The 27,755-nt window shown below is 41.5% G+C and overlaps 1 protein-coding gene across 2 annotated transcripts in view; it reads left to right on the top strand.

Moving 5' to 3' along the window:
* Positions 1-22,592, top strand: part of LAMP2 (lysosomal associated membrane protein 2) — a 35,910-nt gene extending 13,318 nt beyond the window's left edge. The window contains exons 4-9 of one of the 2 annotated variants that reach the window (XM_035008084.1): positions 2,474-2,632; positions 3,540-3,727; positions 5,345-5,467; positions 9,482-9,545; positions 10,058-10,222; positions 20,276-22,592. In XM_035008084.1, the coding sequence (XP_034863975.1) occupies positions 2,474-2,632; positions 3,540-3,727; positions 5,345-5,467; positions 9,482-9,545; positions 10,058-10,222; positions 20,276-20,415 (839 nt within the window). In that variant the 3' untranslated portion in view covers positions 20,416-22,592. Of the gene's footprint in view, positions 1-2,473; positions 2,633-3,539; positions 3,728-5,344; positions 5,468-9,481; positions 9,546-10,057; positions 10,223-12,947; positions 15,474-20,275 lie in introns of those variants that run through there. The other variant, XM_035008078.1, reaches the window with a different exon arrangement.
* The last annotated feature ends 5,163 nt before the right edge of the window (positions 22,593-27,755 follow it).

Here is a 27,755-nt window from a genome sequence, read left to right as displayed (position 1 = left end):
TTGTTGTTGTTCCGGGGTTTTGTTTGGGGGGGGACGCCTGTCGACCCTCTCTCTCAGGGTACAGAGTAAACGTTGCGGATGGCATATACTTCCCGAGCCCCTCTGCGAGTGCCGGTCTGAGTGTGTCCTCACCAGTGGTCTGCTTGGGAGCAGAGAGAAAGGAGAGGTCAGCGGGCGTTGGAGGAGTGAGAAATCTTGGTGTCGGGAGGGACCTGAGCTGAATAGTGGAGTGGCTAATGGAGCTTGAGTCAGGCGGAGAGCTTGAGCAGAGGATTTCCAGCAGGGGGAAGCATAGTATGTGCAGCGGAAGCTGGAGAGCTGCCTGATGAAAATAGAGGCCGTGTGTGTAGCAGAAGGAAAATCAAGTGCGCTGGGTGCAGCGGGTCTAAATGATAGGGGGCCTTGGAAGCCAAGGAAAGGCATTTAGCTTGATGGGGTAGACACTGGGGAACCATTTTAGGTTTTTAAGCAGGAGAATGACATAACAAAAGCAGAGACAGTAGTTAATAAAGAATGTTCTGCGGGATTAATTGGGAAGTGAGGAGACTGCAGGCAGAGATATGGCAGCTTTAAGAGGCTGTTAGAGTAACCAAGGGATGATGCAGCGCGTGCCTAGACCAAGGGGGTGGCGGATAAAAGGACAAATCTGACAGATCTGAATGGAAAAGCTATGGACTCTAACATTAACATCTCACTCTCCTCCTTTTTATTTTAAACGAGGGGCCGATGCAGTTTTTTTTATTACTAGCGTCTATGTAAGAAGATATTTGAAACTATTGGGAATTTAAAATGGCTTCTTTAAATGGACTGTTGTTTTTGAAATAATTTAGTGTTTTATTTTTAGGCATCTGCTAATCGAAGTAACTTTGAAAGCTGCTATTTTCTTTTAAAAGTTTTTTTGCATGATTAAAATACAGAAAAGTCCAGAGAATAATATAATAGACCTACATGTATCCGTTACCCGGGATTTATAAATGCCATTTTTTTTTTCATATTTGCCTCATCTTTTTATTTATTTAAAGAAATAGGGGCGCCTGGGTGGCTCAGTCGTTAAGCATCTGTCTTCGGCTCAGGTCATGATCCCGGGATCCTGGGATCGAGCCCCGCATCGGGCTCCCTGCTCAGCGGGAAGCCTGCTTCTCCCTCTCCCACTCCCCCTGCTTGTGTTCCCTCTCTCGCTGTCTCTCTCTGTCAAATAAATAAATAAAATCTTTAAAAAAAATAAATAAAACCTTACAGATACATTTGAGGTTTCCTCTGTACTCACTCCCCAGAGCTTCCCTTTCTGCCACGCAAGAGGCAGCCACTCTTAGGAATTTGGGGTGGAGCCTTCCTATCGGTGTGTTTATATTTGGCTAATCTGTACACATTCATAAATAATATAGTTTAAAAAATTATCATTTCATAGTAGAGCTCCAGTATGTCTATAGATTGTTTTTGAGGTCTCTCTGTATAAGACAGTTCAAATACCTATTCACTTATGTCAACAGTGAGAAACCGTTTTGGGGAAAAATGTTCTGGTTCTTGGCTTAAATTTTTTTTTTTTCCTTTGGCCATTAGGGGGTGCCAAGACAGCATTAATTGGCTGCCTTGCTACATGATGGAGAGACTCCGAAGGCAGCCCCTATTAAGGACCTTGTATCCCTTCCTTCCTTGCTGCTTCTCCAAAAGAAACTAAGCCATTTGGGTGGATAATTGTGATCATAGTCTTTTTGAGGTTTCACCGTAGGCATTATAATAAAAACTCCATACAGACTGACTGTAACTTACTCCTTTCACATTCTGAAGATTTCCTAAAATGGAATAGTCTTGAAATGTTATCCAGGAAGAGGTTCCAAAGGCTCATTTTATACTTTGGGATAGTAGCACAAAAATAAGGATTTACTCTAAAGTCCTTGATGAATCCATCTTTCTTCCTTCTTTGGTTACAAAGCCCTGTTGATCGTACCTTAGCTGTGTTTTCAGTTTGGTCTCTTTGCTCTCTTTCGACTGCCTCTCACCATCTTAATTTAGGCAACCTCCTCACCTTTTACCTCAGCCAGAACAATAGCCTTCTAACTGCTTTCCCTCTTAAATGACTTCCCTTAAAAGTTTTTTCCCCTGCCTAGCCCCTACAATTTTGCCATCTCCCTTAGAATAAACTATGTGTGTGTTATTTATTTCCAGCTTTAAAAACTGAAGCTAACCTTCCACTGCTAACAGAATAAAACCTAACCTGCCCTCCTCCAGTTTCCATCAACGCGTGGCCACTTGCGACTCGTCTTTCCCTCCTAACCCCCATCATGTCTTTCCTCTTACTCCCTGTGTTTCAGCCCCAGTGAATTTGTCATTTCTTGAACGTGCCATGTCCTCTGTCACCTGAGGATGGGGTGAGGCAGGCAGGCAGAAGGAGAAGAAAGTCTATAGATAAATTTATGTGATCACTTTGAGAACTACCTTCTTGGGAACAGCTAGTGTTAATCTTGTTTTATAGGAATTTTGACCGTCCGTGACGCTGTGGGATTCAGAATTCCCTTGAACAACATCTTCAGATGCAATAGTTTATCAACTTTAGAGAAGAATGGTGTCGTCCAGTCCTATTGGGATGTTCATGTACAGGCTTTTGTCCAGAATGGCACAGTGAGCACAAAAGGTGAGTTCCTCAAGTATACATACTTGGATCCTAATTTAAGATTAGAGTATGCCAGCTGGCTTTCATTGACGTTGTTATCTGGAAGCATTTCTATACTAAGCCTTGTTCGTAGCTTACACTGGACTATAAAGTTTTTGTAAATAACCACAATTCTTGTTCTTGTGGAACTTGCAATTTCAAGTTGATGATGTACACGTTGTACAGATGGCTTTTTACAAATGCCCGACCTATAGTGTTTTCAGCTGATCAAACCTAATCTTTGTTTGAACAAATCCTCAAATAGCTTGATCATCAGCTCTTTAGCTTAGGAATGAGATTTTTGTGTTCGAATCTTGAATTTTATAAACTGCTTTTGTAACTTATATATGACTTTATGGAAATGTCATAATTTCTCATTCACCAGCTCTGAAAACCTACCAGCACTTCCTAAGAAGAGGTTGAAATGCCTCTGATTTGTCGAAGGGGTGATACAAATAATGATACAAATAAAAGGTTCATTTGTATTTAAACCCTTTAATGATTTCTGAACGTTTTCCTGGTTAACACTGTCCTTCCTTCTAGTGGTTGTATGTGGGAAAGAAGAGGGCAGGAGTGAAATGTTTTCAAACTTAAATCTCTCATTTTCATATCAGAGGCAGGTGACATTCTTTGGGAATAAAGGGACTTTGGGGTCTAAAAAGATGAGTGTGTGGTAGATAAAGTATGAAGTAGATAAAGCGTTTGTATGTGTCTGGTGTGTCATAACTCTTAGAGATTGTCGGCATCCGAAGCAGCAGTTTGGGAACCTCTGCCTGATTCCCCTAATATAACCCTTTGGACTTCTATTGTGAGAAATATTTTGTTCTTTCCTGGCCTTATGAATTAAGAAAAAGGCCACTTGAATTTATTTTGTCCTTTGTTTCTTTAGAGTTTCTGTGTGAAAAAGATAAAACTTTAACCACTGTGGTGCCCATCGTCCCCACCACTGCACCATCACCTACTACAACACCCACTCCAAAGGAAAAACCAGAGGTGGGATCCTACTCGGTTAATAATAGCAATGGTACTTGTCTTCTGGCTACCATGGGGCTGCAGCTGAATTTCACTCACGATAAGGTATAGTTCTCTGTTTTTATTGATACGTTCTTCTCGTATCTCCTTTCAAATATGGTGTATCCTACCTCTGGCCCAAGAGTAGTGTTGCTAGCCTGGTTCTGGTTTAAAGATTTTTTTTTTGAAGATTTTATTTATTTATTTGACAGCGAGAGAGGGAACACAAGCAGGGGGAGTGGGAGAGGGAGAAGCAGGCTCCCCGCAGAGCAGGGAGCCTGATGCGGGGCTCAATCCCAGGACCCTGGGACCATGACCTGAGCCGAAGGCAGACGCTTAACCACTGAGCCACCCAGGCGGCCCTGTTTTAAAGATTTTTAAATATTTATTTGAGAGAGAGAAAGAGCACGAGCAGGGGAAGAGGCAGAGGGAGAAGCAGGCTCCCCGCTGAGCAGGGAGCTGACATGGAGCTCGATCCCGGCACCCCCGGGATCATGATCATGACCTGAGCCGAAGGGAGAAGGCAGACCAGACGTTTCACCGACCGAGTGGCCACCCGGGTGCCCCTTTTAAATGGAGATTTGATGTTGACTTGTTGAGGTCTGATAAATTTGGAGTTACTGTAACCAGGAAGAGTTAATGTCCCTGTCAAGGGGTTGTCTTGGCCATCAGGAAACCTAGCCGTTTCAGGGACTCTTTGGGGTTTAGATTCTTTTTTTTTTTTTAATTTTATTTTTATTTACTTGACAGAGAGAGAGATAGCAAGAGCAGTAACACAAGCAGAGGGAGTGAGAGAGGGAGAAGCAGGCCTCCTGCCCAGCAGGGAGCCCGATGCGGGACTCAATCCCAGGACCCTGGGATCATGACCTGAGCCGAAGGCAGACGCTTAACCACTGAGCCACCCAGGCGCCCTGGGGTTTAGATTCTCTTTACCATCAGTAGATCAGAGTACACACAGGTGATTTTTATTTCAGTCCGTTTAAAATATAACTCCTTCACATTTGTATCTGAAGTGCAGTGTAGGTTGATGTTTGGCAAAGTGCCGCTGTTTCCCCGCAATGACTCCAATGCGCTCAGGGCTCCAGTCCGGGGTGGCACTTGTGGTTGCAGTGTTCCACTGAGCCTCCAGGGGGCGTGCTGACGGGCAGATCCCACTTCCAGAGTCTTGCGACTTCAATAAGCCAGACAGATGGCTCTTGTGCTCCATAAAATGTGTCTTTTCTTTTTTTTTTAAAAAATTTTATTTATTTATTTGACACAGAGAGAGACACAGCGAGAGAGGGAACACAAGCAGGGGGAGTGGGAGAGGGAGAAGCAGGCTCCCCACGGAGCAGGGAGCCCGATGTAGGGCTCGATCCCAGGACCCTGGGATCATGACCTGAGCTGAAGGCAGACGCTTCACGACTGAGCCACCCAGGTGCCCAAAATGTGTCTTTTCATTTGGCTCATTACAGAGGAAGCTTCCCTTTTGTTTTTCTTTTCTTTTTCTTTCTTTTTTTTAAGTTGTCTGAGTCATAGCTTGAGGGCCTGGGCCAACTTTGTTTGAAAGTAAGACACCATAACCTTAAGTATGCAGACAAAAGGATTTTTTGTTCTCCACTGAAGTTGCTCATTAGAGTATAAGGTTTTTGCTGTGGATGCGTATGGTTAAGCTGTACCTTTCTCTCTCTTCTTCCCCTACAGGTTGTTTCGGTTATTAACATCAACCCCAATACGACTGACTTCACCGGGAGCTGTCAGCCTCAGACTGCCCTGCTTAGGCTGAACTGCAGCAACATCAAGTATCTTGACTTTGTCTTCGCTGTGGTGAGTAACAGATTTCTCTAAGATTAAGTTTGTTTTCTTAGAAACACATCTGAAAGTCTAAATAGTTATGTGTGTGTGTAGGGGGGTGGATTTAGCTCTGTTTTCCATTTCAGCACTACTGAGTTATAAAGTGTAGTCCATCGACCCCTCTTAATCCCTCATAGTCACCTCAGTGGTCTGTGGGCTGGATTCTTAATATTCATGTTCACCAAAAGCGACTATTCGCCCATTATATAGACTTCACGGTAGGGGCAAGAATTAACCCACTTCAAAAAAACAAAAACAAAAACCTCTCTAATCTACCCGATACAGAAATATTTAATAATAAAAGTATATATATTTATATATTATATATTGCAAAAGATAAAAAGTAATTTCCATAATATGTTTCTCTATTATTGGTTGGAAAACTCATGTTTGTTTACTCTAATATTTTAGGTTTGGGGGAGGCTATACTGTTTGTCATAGTATCAGTAACAATAATAGCTAACATTTATCGAGTACTTGCCATCTACAAGACTCTGTGTAAGTACTTAACATGCATAAAGTCATTAAATCAAGATAGCGTATAATGGTAGCATTCGGATTTTTGTTGTTCATGCTTGTATGAAGGGCTGAACCCTAAAGAGAAGATTCCAGGTTAAGCATATGTGCTCTGCTTCTTGCTAGCATAAATTCATCACCGAGGACTTTCATTTCTACCTTCTCAGAAGCAGTTATTACCCTCATAATTTTTGGGGTGTGTGTGTGTGTGTATGTGTTCTGGCAAATGGGAATGGGAAAGAGGGGACAGCCATCAATGAGGGAAAATTTAAGCCGCCGGCAGTTCTCAAACTAAGGGTTATTGTATAGGTAGATTAAAAACCAGTTCTGCTTCTAAATAAGATTACAATATCTAGGGATGGGGAAATACTGTCAACATCTGATATATTAAAAAAATTAGATGTGTGGTGTTTGTTTCAAGTCCAAACTTGGTATCTTTAGTCTAAAGTCCTTTTTCTCTATGGAATATATGCAGAGTAATTGAGGATTATATCAGGCAATTATATCTTAGAGAGGTTTATAAAAATCTTCCCTTTACCAGCGTTGAAATCATTCCTCTGTTACAGTACACATGTGACCAGAGGATTAGTATTAAAAAGGTCTGGTCAGGCTCGTCCTCTTCGATGCGGTAAAGCAGGCTTCCCCAGACATATTCTCTTTTAAAGATATCTCATAGGGATTATACTATCAGTAAGAATGAATAAAATAGTATTTTAGGTTCCTTCCCTTTGGAGTGATTGAGTTTGATCTTGCTAGCTGTGGTCGGGTCCTAAAAGGAACATGGTTTCTTCTAACTCTTACGGGGAAATATTTAATAATTATAATATCTAATTTGCCCAACAGACTATTTTTTTTTAAGATTTTATTTACTTATTTGACAGAGAGCACAAGCAGGGGGAGCGGCAGGCAGAGGGAGAAGGAGAAGCAGGCTCCCCACTGAGCAGGGAGCCGGACGCGATGTGGGGCTCCATCCTAGGACCCTGAGATCATGACTGTCCTTCCCGCTTGTGCTCTCTCTATCTCTGCCTCTTTATCTCAAATAAATAAGATCTTTTTAAGAAAATAAAAAAAAATAGTGACATTTTAACCATGCTATAGGCACTTCGAAAAATCAAGAAACACCTGTAATATCACCAGACTTCACTGGGGCCCATCTTCAACCCTGTCATGATAGACACTTTGAAGGAGAATTTATTGAATTCGAGTTTGTTGAGTACAGGATGCCATGGTGGGATTCAAAGAAGAAGGCCTCTATTAATAAGGAGCCCACAGTTTAGTGGTAAAGATAAAAATATACAAATGACCGTTTTTGTGGAAGGCCTTGAATACTACACTAGGGCTTTTGAACTGGATTCTGTGGGCAATTAGAGCACCATTGGAAGGTGCATTCCGGGTGGGATGAGTGATAGGCCAGGAGAAAATACAAAGTCTGTGAGAGTATAGAGGGGCAGTGGTTAATTCTGGGTGTAGGAGAGTCAGTAGGGTTTCACGGAAGAGATGACATTTGAGCTGGACCTTCAGGGATGGGTCAGGTTTGTACATGTGGAGATAAGGGGAGTAAGCGGAAAAGTACACGTTATTTCTGGAAAAAGGAACGCGATCAAGACCAGCTGGGAGAATGAGGCACGTGGCATGTTGAGGGAAAGACAGGCATGGGAAGGTAGGTGGGACAAATCGTGGGGAGCCTTGAATGCCAAGGCGAGACATAGCCTAAGGCGAGGAGAGGTGTAATGAGGTGGCCAAGTCCTTTGTGCTTCCTCCTGACATTTCTCTGCATCTGTCCCCTCCATTTTTGTTCCCTACGGCCTCTGCCCTGAGTCCAGCCTGCATGACCTCTTACCTCCCAGCCTCCCAGCTAGTCCTTCCTCTCCTCCCTTGGTATTCTTCTGCATCCGCTTAATCTTCTGGAAGCACAGCTCCTCCTCAGAAAGCTTCAGCGGTTCTGTTTTACCAACAAGGTAACCTCTAACTTCCATGGCAGGGTAGTTCAAGTCTCTCCCCCCCCCCCCCCCCCCCCCCCCCGCCGCCATGCAACGGAACCTGCATAACCTGCATATCCGGCTTTGTGTCTCCTCCTTTCCCTTCTCATGAAGCCTGTGTTCTGTGAGGTAGGAGAGCGCGGTAGCAACCAGCGCCTCGGCTCTGCAGCCAGACTTCCGGGGTTCAGATCCCGCCTCACTGGCCACTAACCATATGGCCTTGGGGAAAATCACTTAACATCGCCATACTTCGAGCACCCCATCCCAGAATGGAGTGTTACGGTTATTCAGTGACACCTCACCTGTAAAAAATTTTTTAAGATTTTATTTATTTATTTGACAGAGAGAGGCAGGCAGAGGGAGAGTGAGAAGCAGACTCCCCACTGAGCGGGGAGCCCGATGCAGGGCTCGATCCCAGGACCCCGGGATCATGAGCCGAAGGCAGATGCCTCACCGACTGAGCCACCCAGGCGCCCTCACATGTGAAGTTTTTTTTTTAAGATTTTTTATTTATTTATTTATTAGAGAGTGAGCGAGAGAGAAACAGCATGAGAGAGGAGAGGGTCAGAGGGAGAAGCAGGCTCCCCGCTGAGCCGGGAGCCCGATGCGGGACTTGATCCCAGGACCCTGGGATCATGACCTGAGCCGAAGGCAGTCGCTTAACCAACTGAGCCACCCAGGCGCCCCACATGTGAAGTTTTAAGAACATCGCTTGGCACTAAGTTTTCAAATGCTGCCGTACTTGTGATGGTGCTTATTTTCTGGCTACCTTTACTCATGCACTTGCCTTCTTGAATACCCTTTTCTGCTTGTTTCCTCATTGAATTCGGCCCAGTTCAAATGGCGCATCCGTAAGCTCGTATCGCTCTGCTTCTCCCCTACTTCGAAGTCATCTATCTCTTTTTGATTTTTATAATTTATTGCTGTCTTTTTTGCAATATGGTTATTTCTTTATGTATTTGTCTTCTCTTCCCTGGCAGATCGCAGACACGGTGGGGGCAGGATCCAAGCCTGGTTCATTCGGCTAGCTCCCTGGAGTACTTAGATATGTTGCCTTGTACATGCTAAGCATTAACGTAATTAGAATGACTGGCTGATAGATGCGTGCTTCACAAAGATAATAGCGGCGAAGGAAAGCTCCCAGCTGGAGAGGCTGAAAGGCGGGGAGGGAGCCCAGTTAAGAGACTGTCATGATCCAAGCTAGAGGAGGTGGGGGCTTAGCAAGTGACAGGAGGAATAAAATGAGGGAACGAATTGTTGAGTGTTGAAGAACCACGTGACTACACCATTGGTCCAAAAATTGGAAACAAAATGCAGAGGAAAAAGGATTCTGTCACATTTTCCTTAGCTGCAGTTTATTCTGTTGGTCCAGGTCTAAGCCATGGTTTTATCTTCTGGGTAATAGGATTAGATTGCTTTTCATCTGTAGATATTAACTGTACCTTTAGACAGGTGTGATGTGTTGATTAACTGGAAGCTCTTTTTCTAACAGAAAAATGAAAACCGATTCTATCTGAAGGAAGTGAATGTCAGCATGTACTTGGTTAATGGCTCTGGTAAGCAAAGCATTGGCCTTGGGGAAAAGAGTAGGTTACACTGAAGGAATAGAAACCATAGTTGTTTTGTTACCAAATAGTGCCTTTTATTTAATGGAACAGAAGAATCTATGTGAAAATTATACCTTGACCACAACTGAAAATCAGTAACAGAACTATAGTGTTTTTATCTTTTCAGTCTCCCTCATTTTCAAGTAGGGTGGATAATAGTTAAGGCTGTGACTGATTTTTAGACCACAGAAACATCTATAGGAAGATAGGAAACTTAGTGATCCTAAGAATTGCTTTTTTTTGGTAGACCCTGTACCCCAGGCTCCCATACTTCACTGAAAAATTCTGAGGACTGTCCCATTTCTTATATTGATAGAATAAGAAGTTACTAACAGGGGCCCCTTGCTGGCTCAGTCGGTAGAACATGCGACTCTTGATCTCTGGGTCGAAAGTTCGAGCCCCATGTTGGGTGTAGAGCCTACTTAAAACAAAAGCTCCTAACATGTTTGTTTTCTTTAAAGTTTTCAGCATCGCAAATAACAATCTGAGCTACTGGGATGCCCCCCTGGGAAGTTCTTATATGTGCAACAAAGAGCAGACTGTTTCAGTGTCTGGAGCATTTCAGATAAATACCTTTGATCTGAGGGTTCAGCCTTTCAATGTGATGGAAGGAAAATATTCTACAGGTAAGAACCAAGCAAGTTTTATCAATAATTTATGTTCTTATGTTGACTAGTAGGTGGCTTTTCCTTTGACTCATGGAAATTTAAGCACTGAAATAGAGAAATATGAATTCACCTCTTGTGACTCTGTTGGAGAGTTCGCATGGCCTTGAGCAAGTTCTGTGAACTCTGTATTTGGCCCATCATTTTGCTCAAAGTAGATTTCTTTGTGTGTGGATCTGAAACCCACTTGCAACCAAGTTCTTAAAACTCAAAACTGATGGAAGCCTTCAGTGAGCTTTGCTTAAGGTATAGATACTCCCTGCTAGGTTTTAGTTTGTGGGAAGGATGGCAGCTTTGAGCATCTGGGATCTGTTTTCTTGGGGCCATCTTCTCGTTGGAAATATTTTCATACACAAATAAAAGCAGTTTGGTCTTATTTTGTTAAGACAGAAGATTACGGTTAGGCAAAGCCTCAAATACCATGGACAGTGTTTTGGCCGGCTGAAGTGTGCATGAGGCTTTTTGGAAGATCTGCTCGGGGCTGATGGTGGTATTTATCAGATTTTTAACGAAACCTTTTGTGGAGGGCTCATGGCAGTGCGTTTATACAAATATGAAAGATGCATTTGGCATTACAAGCTTAAAATTTGCATGGAGGCAAAAAAAAAAGTCCATAAAATTCCTTAATTGACTTGTCCTTTAAAACTGATTACTTAAAATTGGGGGTTTGTGGATCACAGCTCTGCTGAGCAGAGCTATTCAGACCATCCACATCCTTTTTAACAGTTAATTCTATGGTTTAGAAGGAAATGTGGCAGCTGTGTTTAAAAGTGACTATGCCCTGAGCCGCTCAGCTGCTTTTGCGCTGGTGCTGGTCACCAGCCTGACTTGGTTAGGCCAGAATAAGTTGGGATCCTCACCCTACCATTCTCATGCCTGGAAAGGTTAATCACACTTAGAAATTTTTCTCAAGAATTTGTTTTCCCTTTTGTCAGTATTGCTTATGTACTACAATTATTTTGATCCTTTCATAGTTTTATTTTTGAGTCTTTATCTAGCTCCCCTCCATTATTACCCTAATTTTAGGTCCAGATTGGTGTTTAGAATTGAAAATCATTTGCGGCGTGATACCAGCTTGAGTCTGTTCATCTATCTAGTCAGCTCTAATAGCGATGAGCTGCATTCTTTCCCGAATTTGAAACTTTGGTTTTTGTGTATGTCGAATTAAAAATGGTACCCAAAGGAATACACAACATTGAATACTGGCAGTGAACGTGTAATCTGTTTGTGGAGCTAGGTTCTTGACTATGGGTACCTATAGGTACAACGCACTGCTAATACTTGACCGTGCAGGAGGAGGAAGTAAGCTTGCAGTCAGGTCAAAGAGTGTTGAATGGATTTTACTGGATCAGACTACTCTCTGGAAATAGAAAAGTTAGCCCCCTGTGGGCTGCCAGCCCCAGCCAGGTTAATAAATGTAGTAAACACACGCACATCAGTAAGAGGTCCCAGCTTCTTGACTTCTGTAGCCACTAGGATCATATACTCTAGGTCAGGGATGCGCAGAGTTTGTTTGTAAGGCACGGGCAGTAAGTGTTTTAGGTTTGGAGACCACATGGGCTCTGTCACCACTATTCAGCTATCCTGTTGTAGCACGAAAACAGCCATAGGCAATAAATAAATGAGTGTGGCTGGGTTCTAATAGAACTTTATTTATGGATACTGAGATTTGAATTTCATAGAATGCTCATGTGTCACAAAATTTCTGTTGTTTTTTGGGGTTTTTTTTTTGGCCATTTAAAAATGTGGAAAAGCCAGTTTTAGCTCTTGGGCCAGATTTGGCCTCCAGGCTATAGTTTGCTCTCTGCTCTGAAAGATTCGAGAGCCAGCATGGTTCTAATCCCATGATTAAACCTTTCTGATCTGTTCTCAGTTTCCCAAAAGACATTCACTCTAGCACTAAGAGGCTAATCTGGCTATGTAGAGATGGGTTAGAACTAGCTCTCTTCATTTCTTTTCTTTTTTTAAAAAAAGATTTTATTTATTTATTGGGGCGCCTGGGTGGCTCAGTCGTTAAGTGTCTGCCTTCGGCTCAGGTCATAATCCCGGGATCGAGCTCTAGCTTGGGCTCCCTGCACAGCTGGGAGCCTGCTTCTCCCTCTCCTCCTCACCTTGTGCTCTCTGTCGCTATCTCGGTCTCTCTCCAATCAATCAATCAATCAATCAATCAATAAAAAATATTTGAGAGAGAGAGCATGCACGTAAGCTGGGGGAGGGGCAGAGGGAGAAGGAGAGAATCTCAAGCAGACTCTGTGCTGAGCGTGGAGCCCGATGTAGGGCTCCACCTCAGGACCCTGAGACATGACTGGAGCCAAAACCAAGAGTTAGATGCTTAACTGACTGAGCCACCCAGGTGCTCCTCTTCATTCCTCTATTTTAGAAAGGACTTGGAATATGAAACACATACACATATATATGTGCTTACTCATAGATATAAATGAGTATGTATGTATTCATACATATGAATATACATACACCCACAAAAGAAAAGGCAAATACGTTTTAGGATTTTAATTCTAGAGCAATCCATAATTTTCTGTAGCTTTATCATTAAAATATACCTGTCTTTGTTACTTAAAGGTGATTTTGTAAGAGCATTTCTGACTTTTGAATCAACATCTTTTACTTTTGGACATTCATTTTTGATTATACTCATTATATGTTACACACTTTTTCTCACCTACAGCCCAGGAGTGTTCGCTGGATGATGACACCATTCTAATACCAATTATAGTTGGTGCTGGTCTTTCAGGCTTGATTATCGTTATAGTGATTGCTTACCTAATTGGCAGAAGAAAAAGCTATGCCGGATACCAGACTCTGTAATACTAATCCATATGTGATCTGTGTTACAAAATAATAAAGCAAGTACAAGTTCCAACATGCAATACTGTTCAATTTCAGGTATACTTAGTTGTAATTCTGATTTTAGAATGGATGGTGTGGGGGATTTCAAACTTACATAAATAAAAACACCCTAAAAACTATAAACTACAACTTAGTCACCTGATTTTGGTTTCCCCAACCAAGGGATTTTAAAACTGTTATTTCTATGGCAAAAAGCATGTGTAAAATCACCTGATTATTGGTTCTATTCTATTATCTTGAATTAGTATTTCAGTGTTTTCACTTTATGTATTCTGACTAGAAATATACAGTTTAGGAAAAACAGTTTTCAAAGAGATTTTTTTTTTTTCCTGCATGTAGTCAAAATTGAGACCGTGCATCCTACAGTGGATTTGTACTTGCTCCCTTTGTACTTTTTTGTGATTTTGTTTGCAGGTTAACTTAGCTACTTTGGCGTTGCTGCATATTTGAACTATGAGAGATATGCCAGTAGATTTGAACAGAGTCTAGTATTATGTTCTTAGCAATGAATGCTTTTCTAATGCCTTTTGAATATACTTGTATTTAATGCGGCTGTAATGACAAAAGGTACAAAAGCTGTATACATTTTGGAATAGGTGTTAATCTTCTTGTTTAATCCTTTTTAAAAAAACTGGATTTTTCAGTCTTTTAAATGGCAAGACACAAGACTATTCCAGCTGGGCATTTCAATCCATTTTCTAGGTGCTTTAGAGATAATTGCTAGGCCGTGCCAATTTGGGGCATTAGTCCTTTGTTACCTGTAAATTGGCCTGTGCGTACACTGCTAAAATGAATGTAGTTTCTCTTTAGCTTTGCAGTATCCTTGGTGGTGGTAGTATGTTATGTTCTTTTCTTGTTTTTTTTTTTTCTTTTTCTTTTCTTTCTTTTTCTTTCCTTTCCTTTCTCTTCCTTTTCTCTCCTGTCCTTTTCTCTTTCTTAAGAAATGCCAGAATGTCCTAGAACCCAGATAAAGAAGTGCACTTAGACTTAGCAAGTAACCTGCACCTAACCCAAAAGTCTTGGTCTTCTCTTAGTCCATTAAAAAGTTGTTCTTTGTTTCCGGCTTGCATTGATATTTACAACATTTACTAATTTGGCTTTCACATTTAAATAGTTCTGTGCTAATCAAAACTTAACGTTATTATTGTTCATTATGGTAGAATCATTATTAATTCATGTACTTTGTGTTCGGTTTTGTGCTCTGGGGACATGCACCAATTGTCCATTTACCGTGCACCACCTAATGTTTATATGAGAAAGCAAAACATTTCAGCTTGATAGTTAACACGTCAAGTATTTCTCGCTGCTTCCAGATTTTTTTTTTTTTTTTGGTATTGGAATGGCTGAGTAAATATTAAAGAGTTGTTAGTATGCAGCCATATATGTAAGGTTCTTGTGTTTTTGGGGTGGGAGATGACGTGCCCCCATATTCACTAGAAAATGGGACATCTGGGTTCCAAACTCTGATCGATGTTAAACTAATTCGGTAGTCTATCTCTACACACCACGCACACACAGAGGCAATTGCCTGTTAGCATGTGGATGTCTGTAAGTATCTTTCGAGTTATATTGGAGTGGTAAATATTTTCTCCCACTTAAATTTGCCCTCTGCATAGAGTAGCCTGAAACTCTTATTGGCTCAGAATCAGATTCTTGACCAGCCTCTTCCTTCCAGCTACACTGAGCTGCATTACCAGCTTAAGGCACTTTTGGAGGACTAAATATAAATCCAATTTTTAAAACTTATTTTTTACTTAAATAGTGTTCTAGTGTAGGATTGTTAACCTTATATGAATGGATAATGCTTATAAGAAAATAGACATTAGATACTTCTCGTGAGTCAAAACAAAGCAGCTTTTTTTATTTTGAAAATAAAAATTGGAAGCACAAGTGGGTGGCACGAGCTTAATGCTGTTAATGTTTCTAAAAGTTTTTACATTTAGATTATATACCTAATTCCTATTAAAATACCTCTAATTAGCACTGTTTTATAGAAAAATCTGACTTCATTGAATATTTTTGTATTTTACATGGACCAGTTTATACACTCTTATTTACGCTATTATTTCCTATAGCCACATGTTCTTTGTACTTTTTGTAGTTTTGTTTGTTTTACTGGGTTTACACTTTGATGGTCTAACATTGCTATTTGGTTCTGGGTGTTTTTCATGTTTTAGCATTTGTATAAAGAAACTGGTCCATGTAAATACTTTTCATGTGTTTTCTTTTTCTCAAATGTTTAAACCACTAGTTGATGTATGGTGTTTCTCTTTAGATATTTGCCTGTCCATTTGCTCAACATATTGCTTCTAAAACAAACAATAAAGATTCTTTTATTTCTTAAGGAAATTTGCTCACATTTTTTCCCGTTGGTTAAAGTGAAAATTTTGTATGCTATATGACAATTTCTTCCAAAAGGGAGGACTTTAGAAAAGCTTAGAAGTGGAACTAAATTATTTCCAGAGCATTCTGTGTATTACCATCTGGAAGAGTGGTCCCATACATAGATAGGTCTGTACTGATGCTGGGCTGGCTACGGAGTGAGAATCACCTGGGAAGCTTGTTAGAAGAATGCACATGCGGGGCCCCATTCCTAGAGGATTTCACTTAGCAGGTCTGGGCATGTGTGTGCGTGCACGCTTGTGCCTGCGAGTGTGTGCGCATGTGTGTGCACGCATGCACGTGTGTGGGTGTGTAAGCTCCCCAGTGGGGTCTGGTGGGTAGCCAATCAGGGAACCAGTGATCTAGAATATGTATTTCATGGGAAAAGCTTGAGACTATCTCTCTGTTCGCTTTTCTCCGCCCCTCTAAGTTGGGGCTGATACTCGGTAGGAACCTGTGGCAGCTATTGGTCTGAACCTAAATAGGATTGTGTGCAGTCACTCTCTCAGATCACCCTAAAATCCTCGAACCTTCCAATTTCCCCATAGCTTCCCACACACAAAAACTTGGCAACCTGGCTCGTACCTTTCCTCTGGCTTACCTACTTAAGCTGTGTGACCGCCAGTTAATCGTCGCAACTCCCAGCTCCGCAGCTAGCTGCCATGTGACTTTGGCCAAGCTGCTTACTTCTGGGGTCTCAGCTTCTTCATGTGGGGGCCGAGGGCTTTAAAATCCTGTTCCTCTTAATTTCTGTGAGTGATAGTTTCTATTTCAATGACAGTTTTGAGTATTTTTAGAAGGAATCTGATAAGCCACTCGTTACAGTCAAGAACATATACTTTACATACAGTATAAAGTGTACCAGCTGAAGTTTCTTGCACGTTTCAGGAGGAATTCTTGTAAGACTCAGATATTTTTAAGATTATAGCATTTCATCCTTATGTCTTTAAGTAGGTAAGGTTATATTGTCTTGGGCTCATCTCTCTCCCACCCATCTCTTTTACTCTGGGAACTAACTTTCTCCATCAGTAATTACCATGCCTTGTTTTTGAAACTAGTAGAGACATGTTTGGGTAATACTGAGTAGCTTCGTGATCTTCACATTCATGTGATGTACTTCAGTTTGACTGTAGATCTAAAAGGTATATAATAAGATGTCGTGTGAGACTATGATTTTTTTTTTTAAGATTTTCTTTATTTGAGAGAGAGGGAAAGAGAGCACAAGCAGAGGGAAGAGGCAGAGGGAGAAGCAGGCTTCCTGCAGAGCAGGGAGCCCAATGCGGGGCTCGATCCCAGGACCCTGGGACCATGACCTGAGCCGAAGGCAGACGCTTAACAACTGAGCCACCCAGGTGCCCCAAGACTATGATTCTTTTTATTTTTTTTTAAATTTTATTTATTTATTTGACAGAGAGAGACACAGCGAGAGAGGGAACACAAGCAGGGGGAGTGGGAGAGGGAGAAGCAGGCTTCCCGCGGAGCAGGGAGTCCGATGCAGGGCTCAATCCCAGGACCCTGGGATCATGACCTGAGCTGAAGGCAGACGCTTCACGACTGAGCCACCCAGGTGCCCCAAGACTATGATTCTTAATGGTGATTCTTCCAAAGAGAAATTTTGACACAATTGGTTTTTAAGATGAATTCTTATTACAACTGTATATCTCAGCTTTCCAACTCACACTGAAAATTGTATCTGGAAAATTTCTGAGCTATCAGAAAAATGAGGATTAACAGTATTTTTAATCTACATGAAACTTTTCATTGAAATTTCAATGGCCACGAAACTTTTTTCTTAAAAAATCTTCACTGCTTCTGTAATTAATCATTAAGTTCTTCCACAAATACACTCTTCCTTCCCCCCAGATATTTTCAATATGGTTTCCAGTGTACATTATGCAAATAAATCAGGTCAAAATGACTTACAGAATGACATTTTCTTTTCCTCAGGATGTGATCCTATTAAAATTACTGTTTTCCAAAATGTCTTCCCATTACCTAAAGAATTTTTAAAGGTTGAATTCATAAAATCAATAGTTATTATAAATTAATACTTCACATACTAATTGAGAGCATTTTAAGTAAGTGACAGCATCTAGAAAGATCTTTGTATTAGTGGAATTGCGTTTTTGATCTACTCTGGGAATATTTGTCTTACATGAAAGCCTTATTGGCAGTATTTATGAAAGTCGTTTCAGTACTAGGTCAAATACCCAATTTGGGAAAGAGAGGACTGTGAATCTGTTGCCAGAATAAGAAATTAATCTACTAATGAATTTTTTAAAAACCAAGTTATATTAAATCCAAGGCATAATACTTTTTGGTTTGTGTCACCTAATAGTTGATGTGGCAGGTGGTAATTTGGGAAACTGAAGGGGAGGAGTCAGTTAACTGGGTGCTCTTAACACCAAGTATTCCCAGGTCACATCTAGCAATCTCAGCTATCTGGATTTCTAACAGAACCAAGAAGCAAGTAAAAAAGCTCACTGAGCTGGCAGCCAAAGCCGATATCATAAAGTCCATAAAATCCAGGATTACATCTTGTTCCCATTTATTGCCCCAGAGGCTAGCAAAAGCCTGGCACATTTCTTAAATGCGGGCACAATCAGAATTGCCTGGCAGCCTATTCATTCTTACTTTGACACATTTCTAATAAGCGTAATTATCTGATTTTTCCATCCCTGGTAGATTGCGAGCTAGGAGGAGAACTAGGGCAATAAGAGGCAAGGAAATGGGAAACAGAAGTGGTGGTTCAACATCCCAGCTGCCTTCCCTCTGCAAATGGACCTCCGTCTGCAGGCACCATCCCTTCCTCCTCTCCACTCTCCCTCGCTTTGCTTTTCCCTGTCTGGGCTTCTGGAATCCTATTTCACCTACCTCCCGGGAGACCTCGTACTGTCGGCTTCAGTCCATTGTTCGCGGCTCTTGCCGTCATTCTACAAACGCATTTAAGTCTCTTCTACCCCGAAGATACCCTTTCTTGACCCCGTTGTTGGCCTTCTGACTCCCTCCCTCGTGCCCTCTCTTCTTCTAAACTTCTCGGAATGACCACTGAATGTTCCCCATCCCAAGTTCTTGATCTCCTAACCGATCACTTCCCATTTGCTCCTAAACCAGCAGCGATTTGCCTCACAGCCAACACCCTCCATATCACTGGATCCGATAGGCTTCTCTAATAGTTCTCACTCTTCTCCCTTTGCTAATCAAAACTGGTACCTTCCTTGGCTTCTGTGGCGCCATTGTCTACTTGCCTTTTTCTTTTTCTTGCTCCTTTATTCCTCAAATCTGAGTGTTCCCAAGGTTTTGTCTCTAATCCTTTTTAGATTCTATTTGCCCTTGCTGAGAAACAAACGTGTCCCTGGTTTTTACTACCACTTAGGTTCATCATTTTGTCCTACCACTTGGTTAGGACACAGGCATCTGAAACCCAGAAGATCCAAAACTGAACGTCTCCCTCTCCCACATATCCCTCCCCACCCTTCACTCTCTCTCTCTCTCTCTCTCTCTCTCTCACACACACACACACACACACACACACACACACAAATAACTACCAACAAAACTGAATGCATACATTCTCCCTCCTGTATTCCCTGTCGGGATGAATGGCACCGGGATCTACATAATCACTCAAGTGGGGAATTGGGAGCCATTTTATTACCTCCCACCACGCCCCCAATATCCATCAGGTCAATTCTGCCTTCTCGTTGGATCTCTAGTCTGTCCCTTTCTGCAGCTATGCTTCGTTCACCCAGGTCAGGACCATATTATTGGTCTTCTGGCCTCTAGCAATAGAGGCGCCTCCTCGCTGCCAGTCTCCGGTTGGCATGACTTCTACAACAAATATCCTGCCTAAAATCCCACCGTACTCTTTTTTCCTTCCATCAGTGTAAGGCGGAAGCACCTAGAGCCTACGATGCCTTTGTGCGCTGGTCCTACTACACTTTTCCTGCCTCTTTTCCAGCCACGATTTGTCCCCACTCTGCCAGCCCACCTGCATTTCCCCTCAAGTGCCGTGTTCGGTTGCCCTCCAGACAGTTTGGTCTGTGCCGTGTCCTATACCTGGAATGCCCTTCCCCCATCACCTGCACGGTTAATTCCTGCTCATCCTTAACAACTCAGCTCCAGGGTCACCTCTTTCAAAGTACGTCTTGTGTAACAAGGCTGAGTTGAGTGTGTCTCTGGAACGCTTCCGTGACACTTCGCGCGTTGCCTGCCCGTGACGGCACCTTTCGGAATTAGAACCACCGCTTTTCTTGTCTGACTCACGCTGGATGCCAACAGTCATGCCGTCCGCGCCAGCTTCTCTCGTTTTGTCACCGAAGGACCCCAGAGTGCCTTGCGTGGAGGTCGTGCGTCCGCTTTGTGTCGCTGTCCGTTTGGTTCATTTCGTTAATACTTCTGGGCACTGTGCCTGCTTCTACATGATAACGGTTTGCCCCCGAAAGCCCACCCCCTGATCATCAAGGGAAGATTCGTTATATTTTATCCATTATCTTCTGTTTAAGAAATCTGGGCAGTAGGTGTTCGGTTGATAATCTCTCTTTCAGCCAAAATGACTGTGTTTTGCGGGGGCGGGGGGGCGGGGTACCTAAAAGTGTATGGTTTGGTTCCTTGGAGGATCACTTTTGTGGAACCTCTCATTCGCTGGTAAGGAATGCCAATGCCTGGTGACCGCGGTGTCAGAGGCAAGGCTGGGTATTAACATTTGCGGCTTGGAAATTGTGTCATTGTTTCTGTTCTCAATTGTCCTTTCTCCACATCTAGCTCAAGACTGCAGTGCAGATGACGACAACTTCCTTGTGCCCATTGTGGTGGGAGCAGCCTTGGCAGGAATACTTATTCTAGTGTTGCTGGCTTACTTTATTGGTCTCAAGCGCCATCACGCTGGATATGAGCAATTTTAGAACCTGCAATCTGATCGATGATATAAAAATACACGCACATGAGATTTTCTTGCCTCTCCATTTTGAAACACGTTGCTCTCTAAGATTGATATGTCGAAACGTTAATTCTTGAATCAGTCCCAGCATTTTGAGATAAGTCTCTATGAATAAAAACTGTTCTCTTTTTTCGGCTGAAAATTAAATACTGTGTTCACTGGTCCTGAAGACAAACTGGTTAAAAACACATTGGTGTGTTGCAGTGTGTTGAGGTCTATCCTAAGAGGCCTTGGCCAAATTTTGATCCTAACCTAAGATGCCTTAAACTTACTAACATGGCCATTATAAGAATAAAATATGCAGTTGTCTCTTAATGGAATTAATAAATATTGTTTAACTACAAGTGTTCTGTTTTAATGTATAAGAACTATCCTGATTTAAGCTCATCACAGTACTTTTGCGTATAGTTCATTTAATACATATTGATGTGACATAAATGCCCATCAGATACGCGCAAACTTGGTTTTCAGTTGAATGTCCTCGGGACCATCAAGATTTTTTCGGTTTTGCTGTTTTCTTTGAGTTTGATTTAAGGATGAAGTCAGTATCTCAGGCTTGTGATTTTTTCCCTAGGTAAAAAACAGCCCCAAGAGGCCACAACAGAACTTAAACTGGCTTCAGAATTAGAGTTTTAGAAAAATTGTTTCTTTTTCAGCAGTAAAGACTGAGAAGATTCAAGCACATATAACCACTTGTCTTTTTTTTTCCCGTGTGTTTTTCTCTTCTTTGGATGCCTGATTAGCATTGAAAGATAGAAATATTCTATGAACTAATTAGGACAGATTGTGTTGTGTTTCTCTACCTCATCTTGTTGATCTCTAGAGCATTAAAATCTATTTAGTGTTGTCATCAGACTGGTACTTATGAAATGTAAGCTAACAGCAATCTCAGAAGGGAGGCAGTGAAGCATAGCAACTAGGCTCTTGCTTCTTCAAGAAGGCCCCCGTGGGGCAGAGCATAGATTGGGGGGGGGGTGTAGAGAGAAGCTGTTGTCATGAAAATGAGCTAGATAATCAGCCCCTATTGAAGCATACTCCTTGTCATATGTGCAGCTCAGATATTGAATGTATAGACAAATAAGAAGGAAGCTTAACCAATGGACTGGAGCAGACATTCACATCCAAGTGATTCTTATATTAATTCATTCTGTGTATATATTGGCTTGTTCAGAATTTCTGTAACTCACTGATTACAGTATCTTGGTACCCAGCTATCTGTCTGTCTCTGAAGGCTTTTCGTGAAATATGGTGGATCCTTCCAATAAAGGCTATGGTCAATACTGAAATCCATGTACTTGGAAACTTAGCAACTCTTTTTTGTTTTGTTTTGTGTTGTGTTGTGTTTTTAATGAATGACAAAAGTACAAAAGGAACAAAAGATAAAATTAGAGGAAAAAGTGCAAGTTATCACTCAATCATAAATCACACCAAATATCACATCTTGTTAATCACGTTAGGCTTATACTGGAAAGGGCGTTAAAGGTTATTGACTCTAACCCTATAATTTCACAGAAAAGGGAGTGACTTCGCTGAGGTTACCTATCTAGTGGGCAGCAACACCAATATTAGCATTTTGATAGCAATTGTCCCAAGGAAATCTAATCACTCACTGGTAAAACTAGTTTAAACATGAAATTATGGGATCAGAAGGGGGCACTTTGAGCTTCTGTACTAACTACTTTCAATAACTAACACACGATGCCAACTTTAAGTATTTTTTGAAAGTACTGAATATTGGCTTTTGATCTCTGTTTGCTACTTCAAAACCTAACCCTTGGATGGGATCACAGACATGGCAGGAAAGAAGGGAATGAACACTGGTTGACCACCTGATGTATGTCAGATGCTTTGGAAATAGAATTGTATTTAGTCCTCAAATACCTTAAGTACGGGCATGATTATCCCCCTTTTACAGGTGAGGAACATGAGGCCCAGTTTAAATAACTTGACCAAAGTCGTTTAGCTAGTTAGGGAAGTAGTCAAGATTCAAAGTCGGTTCTGTCTGAGTCCAAAGCTCAAAATCTACATACACACTGCCTTCCTGGTAGTCCCGGAATGGACTCCGATGTACTGGATTCTATTATTCTTCCAGGCCACTGTTGAGCTACAAATAATCACGTTTATAACCTGACAACCTGATGCCCGTGTGGGGAAAAAAAAATATTATACTGCATTTTCTTGACCCCAAGTCCTTTTTAACTTAAATTTTATTAGTCCTACAGAATTCTTATTTATTTATTTATTTATTTATTTATTTATTTTTAAGATTTTATTTATTTATTTGAGAGAGAGAGAATGAGAGACAGAGAGCATGAGAGGGAGGAGGGTCAGAGGGAGAAGCAGACTCCCCGCCGAGCAGGGAGCCCGATGCGGGACTCGATCCCGGGACTCCAGGATCATGACCTGAGCCGAAGGCAGTCGCTTAACCAACTGAGCCACCCAGGCGCCCCAGAATTCTTATTTATATATTGATGATAATTGTGGCAAGGGAGAAAGGGAGCGGGAAAACACGCAGGCGGGCTGTTAAGTGTAGATGATTGCTCTTTTCCCCAGTGCTATTAGACAAACATAAAATCTTCCCGTGTTAGGTGAGCACAGATCTTTTCTTGTTTGTCCCTTAACTTCTGCTTTTTGTACTGAGGAAATTAGGTGTGATTTGAGATGAAGTAATAATGGGAGATATTGGAGGATCAGTTCCTTAGAAATATTTGGGTGGATATCGAGGGAATAGGGACATAGAGGTAACGCTATTAAAGACTAATGTACATTCACTTTCGAAATGCTTGTTTCTTGTTGGCTTGTTTCTGCTTAATTGCCTTCCTTACTAATTTCCTTGCTCTCTGTCTGTTCTTTTCTAACAGCTGAAGAATGTTCTGCTGACTCTGACCTCAACTTTCTTATTCCTGTTGCAGTGGGTGTGGCCTTGGGCTTCCTTATAATTGTTGTCTTTATCTCCTATATGATTGGAAGAAGGAAAAGTCGTACTGGTTATCAGTCTGTGTAATCAATTAAATCTAGTGCGCTTTTTTTTTGCCATCAGAAGTTACATTTCCATTGGCTAGATGCCAGGAAATGCTGTGCAATTGATTGTTTAAGACATGCAGACTAACCTCAGTGAATTGCTAGCTAACTTGGGCATGAGTAGCTCTTATTTAAAAAAAAAAAAATGTATTAGGACCAATTTTTTTTCCTGTTTTTTTTCTTCCTTTGTTAAAGTGTAATTGGAAGAAAAATTGTGGCTTAGAATATGTTTTTTAGTAAATAATGATTTTAAGCTTCTGGATTCAATTATGAAAGCATTTCTACTGAAGAATAATTTTGTATGTTGCAGCTACTTGTATTTTGCTACTTTGGTTGACAGTATTTACAAAATCAAAGCTGTTAGAGAATTTAACTTGCTTGGGGAAATAAATTCAAGAACAATGAATTCCTTTTCATTGGTGGCAAGCATAAAATTTGGTTCATAATAAGACTTCCTTTCCTCACCTCCTGATCAGGATTATTTAAATCTGTTTAGTATTTTTCTGTTAAAAAAAAAAAAAGAGAGAGAAAGAAATGGCTTCACAATATGTGCTTAATAGCAAAAGTCTGCCTGTTTTCTTCATTACCATTTGTGGCAACTGTACTTTAATAAGGATGTCTTTTTTTTCTTTTGCCTCCTGGAGTTTGGAATATATTGATTATCTCAGACTTGATATTTATCTGAAGAATGAATTAAAATCTTCAGCTTTTTTTTAAAGTGTTGATATAGGATGGGTTATGGTTTTTTAGGGTTACAATTTAGATTTTTTTTTTTCTTAGAGTCTTAACTTGTCCAGAAAGTGAATTCATCCTCCACCAAAAAAACCCCCCCAAACCACTTCTATACTTTGTGGGCCTCCTGCACTCTCCCACTCCCTACATGAATAAGTTCTGATTGACATTTTTTGATGTACTGATTTCTTTTTTCTTGCAGCAGCAAGTGCTAACTCTAGAGGCTAGTGGGTTCTGAAGTCTCATCAGTCAGATGGCTGCCTAGCCAAAGCTGGACTGGGATTATACTGTACATTTGTTGATCTTGATAGAGACTTCTCTCCCTGTAGGGACCTCTCATGGCTCTGGCTTCTGGAGTAAGGTACTAGAGACCATTCATCCCAGGGCCCGCTTGGTTGGCTAGGCTGTTGAATTGCCCTTTGATTTGGAAGCAGTGTTGTATTTCTCTAGGGCCCAAATGGCTACTTTGCATACCTGGTATTAGCCTAAGGCAAATGTTTATTGTACCAAGCTGTTTTCTATCTAACTAAAAACAAAAGTCTCCAAAGATCTGCCTTCGCTTCAGAAGTGTTCCATGGATTAAAAAATGAAGCCTAAACCTTAAGTAAAGTTAGTTTGCTATTAAATCCAAGGATTAAGTCCCAGTCTACCTCTCAGCACAATGCAGCTGTGGTGTTGCCCTTAACTGATGCCAGAACTCTTTGCCAGTAACTGGAATTAGAAAATTTTGCTAAAAAGGAAGAGACTTCATCAAGATCTTTCTTTGCTATCTTATCTATATGTTCATCTCGAAAACATCTTTTCCAATGTGGCATAGAGTCAGATTGCTCAGTTACATCTCCCTTAGAACTCTCTAGCTCTGACTGGCAGATTCAAGCTCGCCTCTATTTGCTAAGTACAGAAAGAAGGTTTTCTTTTAACATGTTCTGTGAAAACAATTGCCTATTTGTTACTTGGTCAAAATGATGGCACCATAAAGAACAGTGGCTTAATTTCGATGAATATTTTTGAGATGATTGTCTGGAAAGCCGGATGATGTAAATCAACTTGTGACCTTGCTAAGTATATGAACTGGAAATTCAGATACATTCAGAATTAAGGCTTCACTTAGAAGTTTTCTACCTTCCGGGTAGGAGACTAATAGCACTAATTCATCATTAGGTATCATGGCTTTATCTTAGATAATTAGCAGACGTGTTTAATTCTTGTTTGAGAATGAAGATTAAAATACAAAATATTTGTGGAGGGTTAAAACAAAAGCTGCTTTAATTCCAATAAAGAATGGGAAGCCCCAAATCTATGAACTGAGGATTCAATTAGCTTTGCTCACTGAGTTCATTTTTCTGTCAGTACAACAGTGGATCAGACAGTAGGACTTTGAACTCACAGATATAAAGGATTGTTTTTCACCTAAGCTTCTTTGGAAGAACGGATGCTTGCTGCAACCTAAAGTTTTGGACATATCAATTTAGTGAACTAATCGATACCTGCAAAATAAAACATACTGTGGTATTCCTGTTTAATCTGATATGTGTGATTTTTAGACCAGTGGATTCAAAGATAATAAAGATTATACAATCCACATCACTATGGATAACTTCATTTTTATTCCATGTGCTCAGCCTTAAGAGCTTGGATTGATTTGTATAATCTAAGTTCCTCAAATTCTAGTCTCTTGAGTTGTCAGTAGGAATCCTGTGATTTCATAGGTCTGCAAATTAACCAAGTACCACCAGGAAGAAGGCATTAGGAAGCTCTAGTACAGACAATTCAAATGCGGGGGCCTATGTGGTTGTGAAAATTCCAAGAAAACACTGAAAAGAAAATATGGAAATCTAACAAATGTAAGAGCTTGTGAATAAATGGACTTTCAGCACGTGTCTGTTTTTCCTTGATGTACTGTACTCATTGTCGAAGTTCATTCCATTCCGAGCAAGATATACCTCAGGGATATGGCAGGGGCAGAGAAGGAGCCTAACCCATTTTCTGCAGATTCCTTTAAATTCCTTACAACCCAGTCTAATGCTCACATGTTCTATCATTGGATCAAATGACAACACCTTTTTATGTAGGGCGCATTGTGGGTGGCACATGGCATTGAACATTGGCCCTCTGTATAGCTCCTGAGTAATAGGACTTCACTTTCTGATTGTTAGACGTTTAATGGCTGTTAATTAAGTAAAAAAAAAGAAGAAAAAAGGCCTTACTTGCATTTGAGGGACTGGCAAGGGGGTTCCCGGTAGAAGCCGTCATTCTTGTCTCAGCGTCTTCACTGACTGTACTTCACAGTTCTGCACCTCGCGGGGCCTTGAAAAGAAGCAAACACTTCAACAAGACTGACGGCGAGAAGAGTGGTTCTCTACACGTGGCGGGGAGGGCTAAAAAGTATCTAAAAAGTCCGCTTGGAAAAAAAAAGTCAACGTGGAGGTTCATCTTTTTACGCTCAGTGTGTCTACTCTGGATGCTAGAACGGCCTTTCAAACTCCGAGGAGGTGTTTTCTTTTTGCTCTTACTCTCTGTGAGTATTTTGATGGCCGCGTAGACTCGAGCCCCTTCGTTTCAAGAGATCTGCATCAGAAACCGGAGAGCTCCTGGAACCCGATGCATCTCCAGTAGGAAACAGCAGCTGTAGTGGCTGTGAGCAGGTACAGAGCCGTGCGCTTGACACACGTTCTTTCATTTCATTCTCTCCGAGGTGGTGTGGTATGGTCCCCAGGTCACAGATGACATGACTAGCTTGGCTGCTTAACCAGAGTCGCGCAGGAAGTCGGTGACGAAACTGACATTTGAGCTCAGCTCTGTCTGCCTTCAAAGACCATGCTCTTAACCACTCTGCATTCTGGTTTCTAAGGAACAATAGATTTAACAACAACAACAACAACAAAAGACCCACACATACGCCTTATATTAAATGGTTACAGAAATCTGGCTTCTGTCCTCTTCTATCCTGTGTGTGGTCATCCTCGAAATGTTCTTCAGTATTCTTAAAATAACTTGAGTTCTGTCCCGCCCACTCGAGGAGCGGATGGGTGCTGTGGCAACACGCCTTTTGAAAGATCAAGCCAAGGCCGGTTTGCAATGTGCCTCATCAGTAATGGGAAGCCCTGAACGTCACTTTTTGCAGAAGAGCCTCATCTAGTTATTCTGGTCACGTATCGTGACCAGAATCACGTATCATTTCTGCCGTCAAACTGTTCTGAATCATTTTGACTGTGCATTAGTGTGTTTAAGAGACTAAGTGGGAACTCTCTGTCCTCACTTTGCCTAAATTAACGCCATGCTTGCCCCGAGCCGTCCCCCAGCTCTGACACCCGGCGGTCCTTGCTGGGTGGTTCTGAGCTCCGGTACGCGATTCCTACTGTCAGATCTAGAGCCTTGCTGAGAGGATTTCAGGAAATCTGTACCCATATACTTAAAGTTTCCAGCCGCATCTGCAGTGCTCCCCCTTCTTACCTCATCCACTGCTCTTCTGTACTCAACGCCACTCCAGCCAGACTGGCCCTCCGGCTATTCCTCAAAGCCCCTGAGGGTGCTCGAGGCCCCCATGCCTGC

This window comes from Mirounga leonina, unplaced genomic scaffold, assembly GCF_011800145.1.
Source record: "Mirounga leonina isolate KUSES-001 unplaced genomic scaffold, KU_Mleo_1.0 Mir_101664, whole genome shotgun sequence".
NCBI lineage: Eukaryota > Metazoa > Chordata > Mammalia > Carnivora > Phocidae > Mirounga > Mirounga leonina.
Note: the sequence above shows the minus strand (reverse complement) of the source record. Positions and strands in the feature narration are given on the sequence as shown.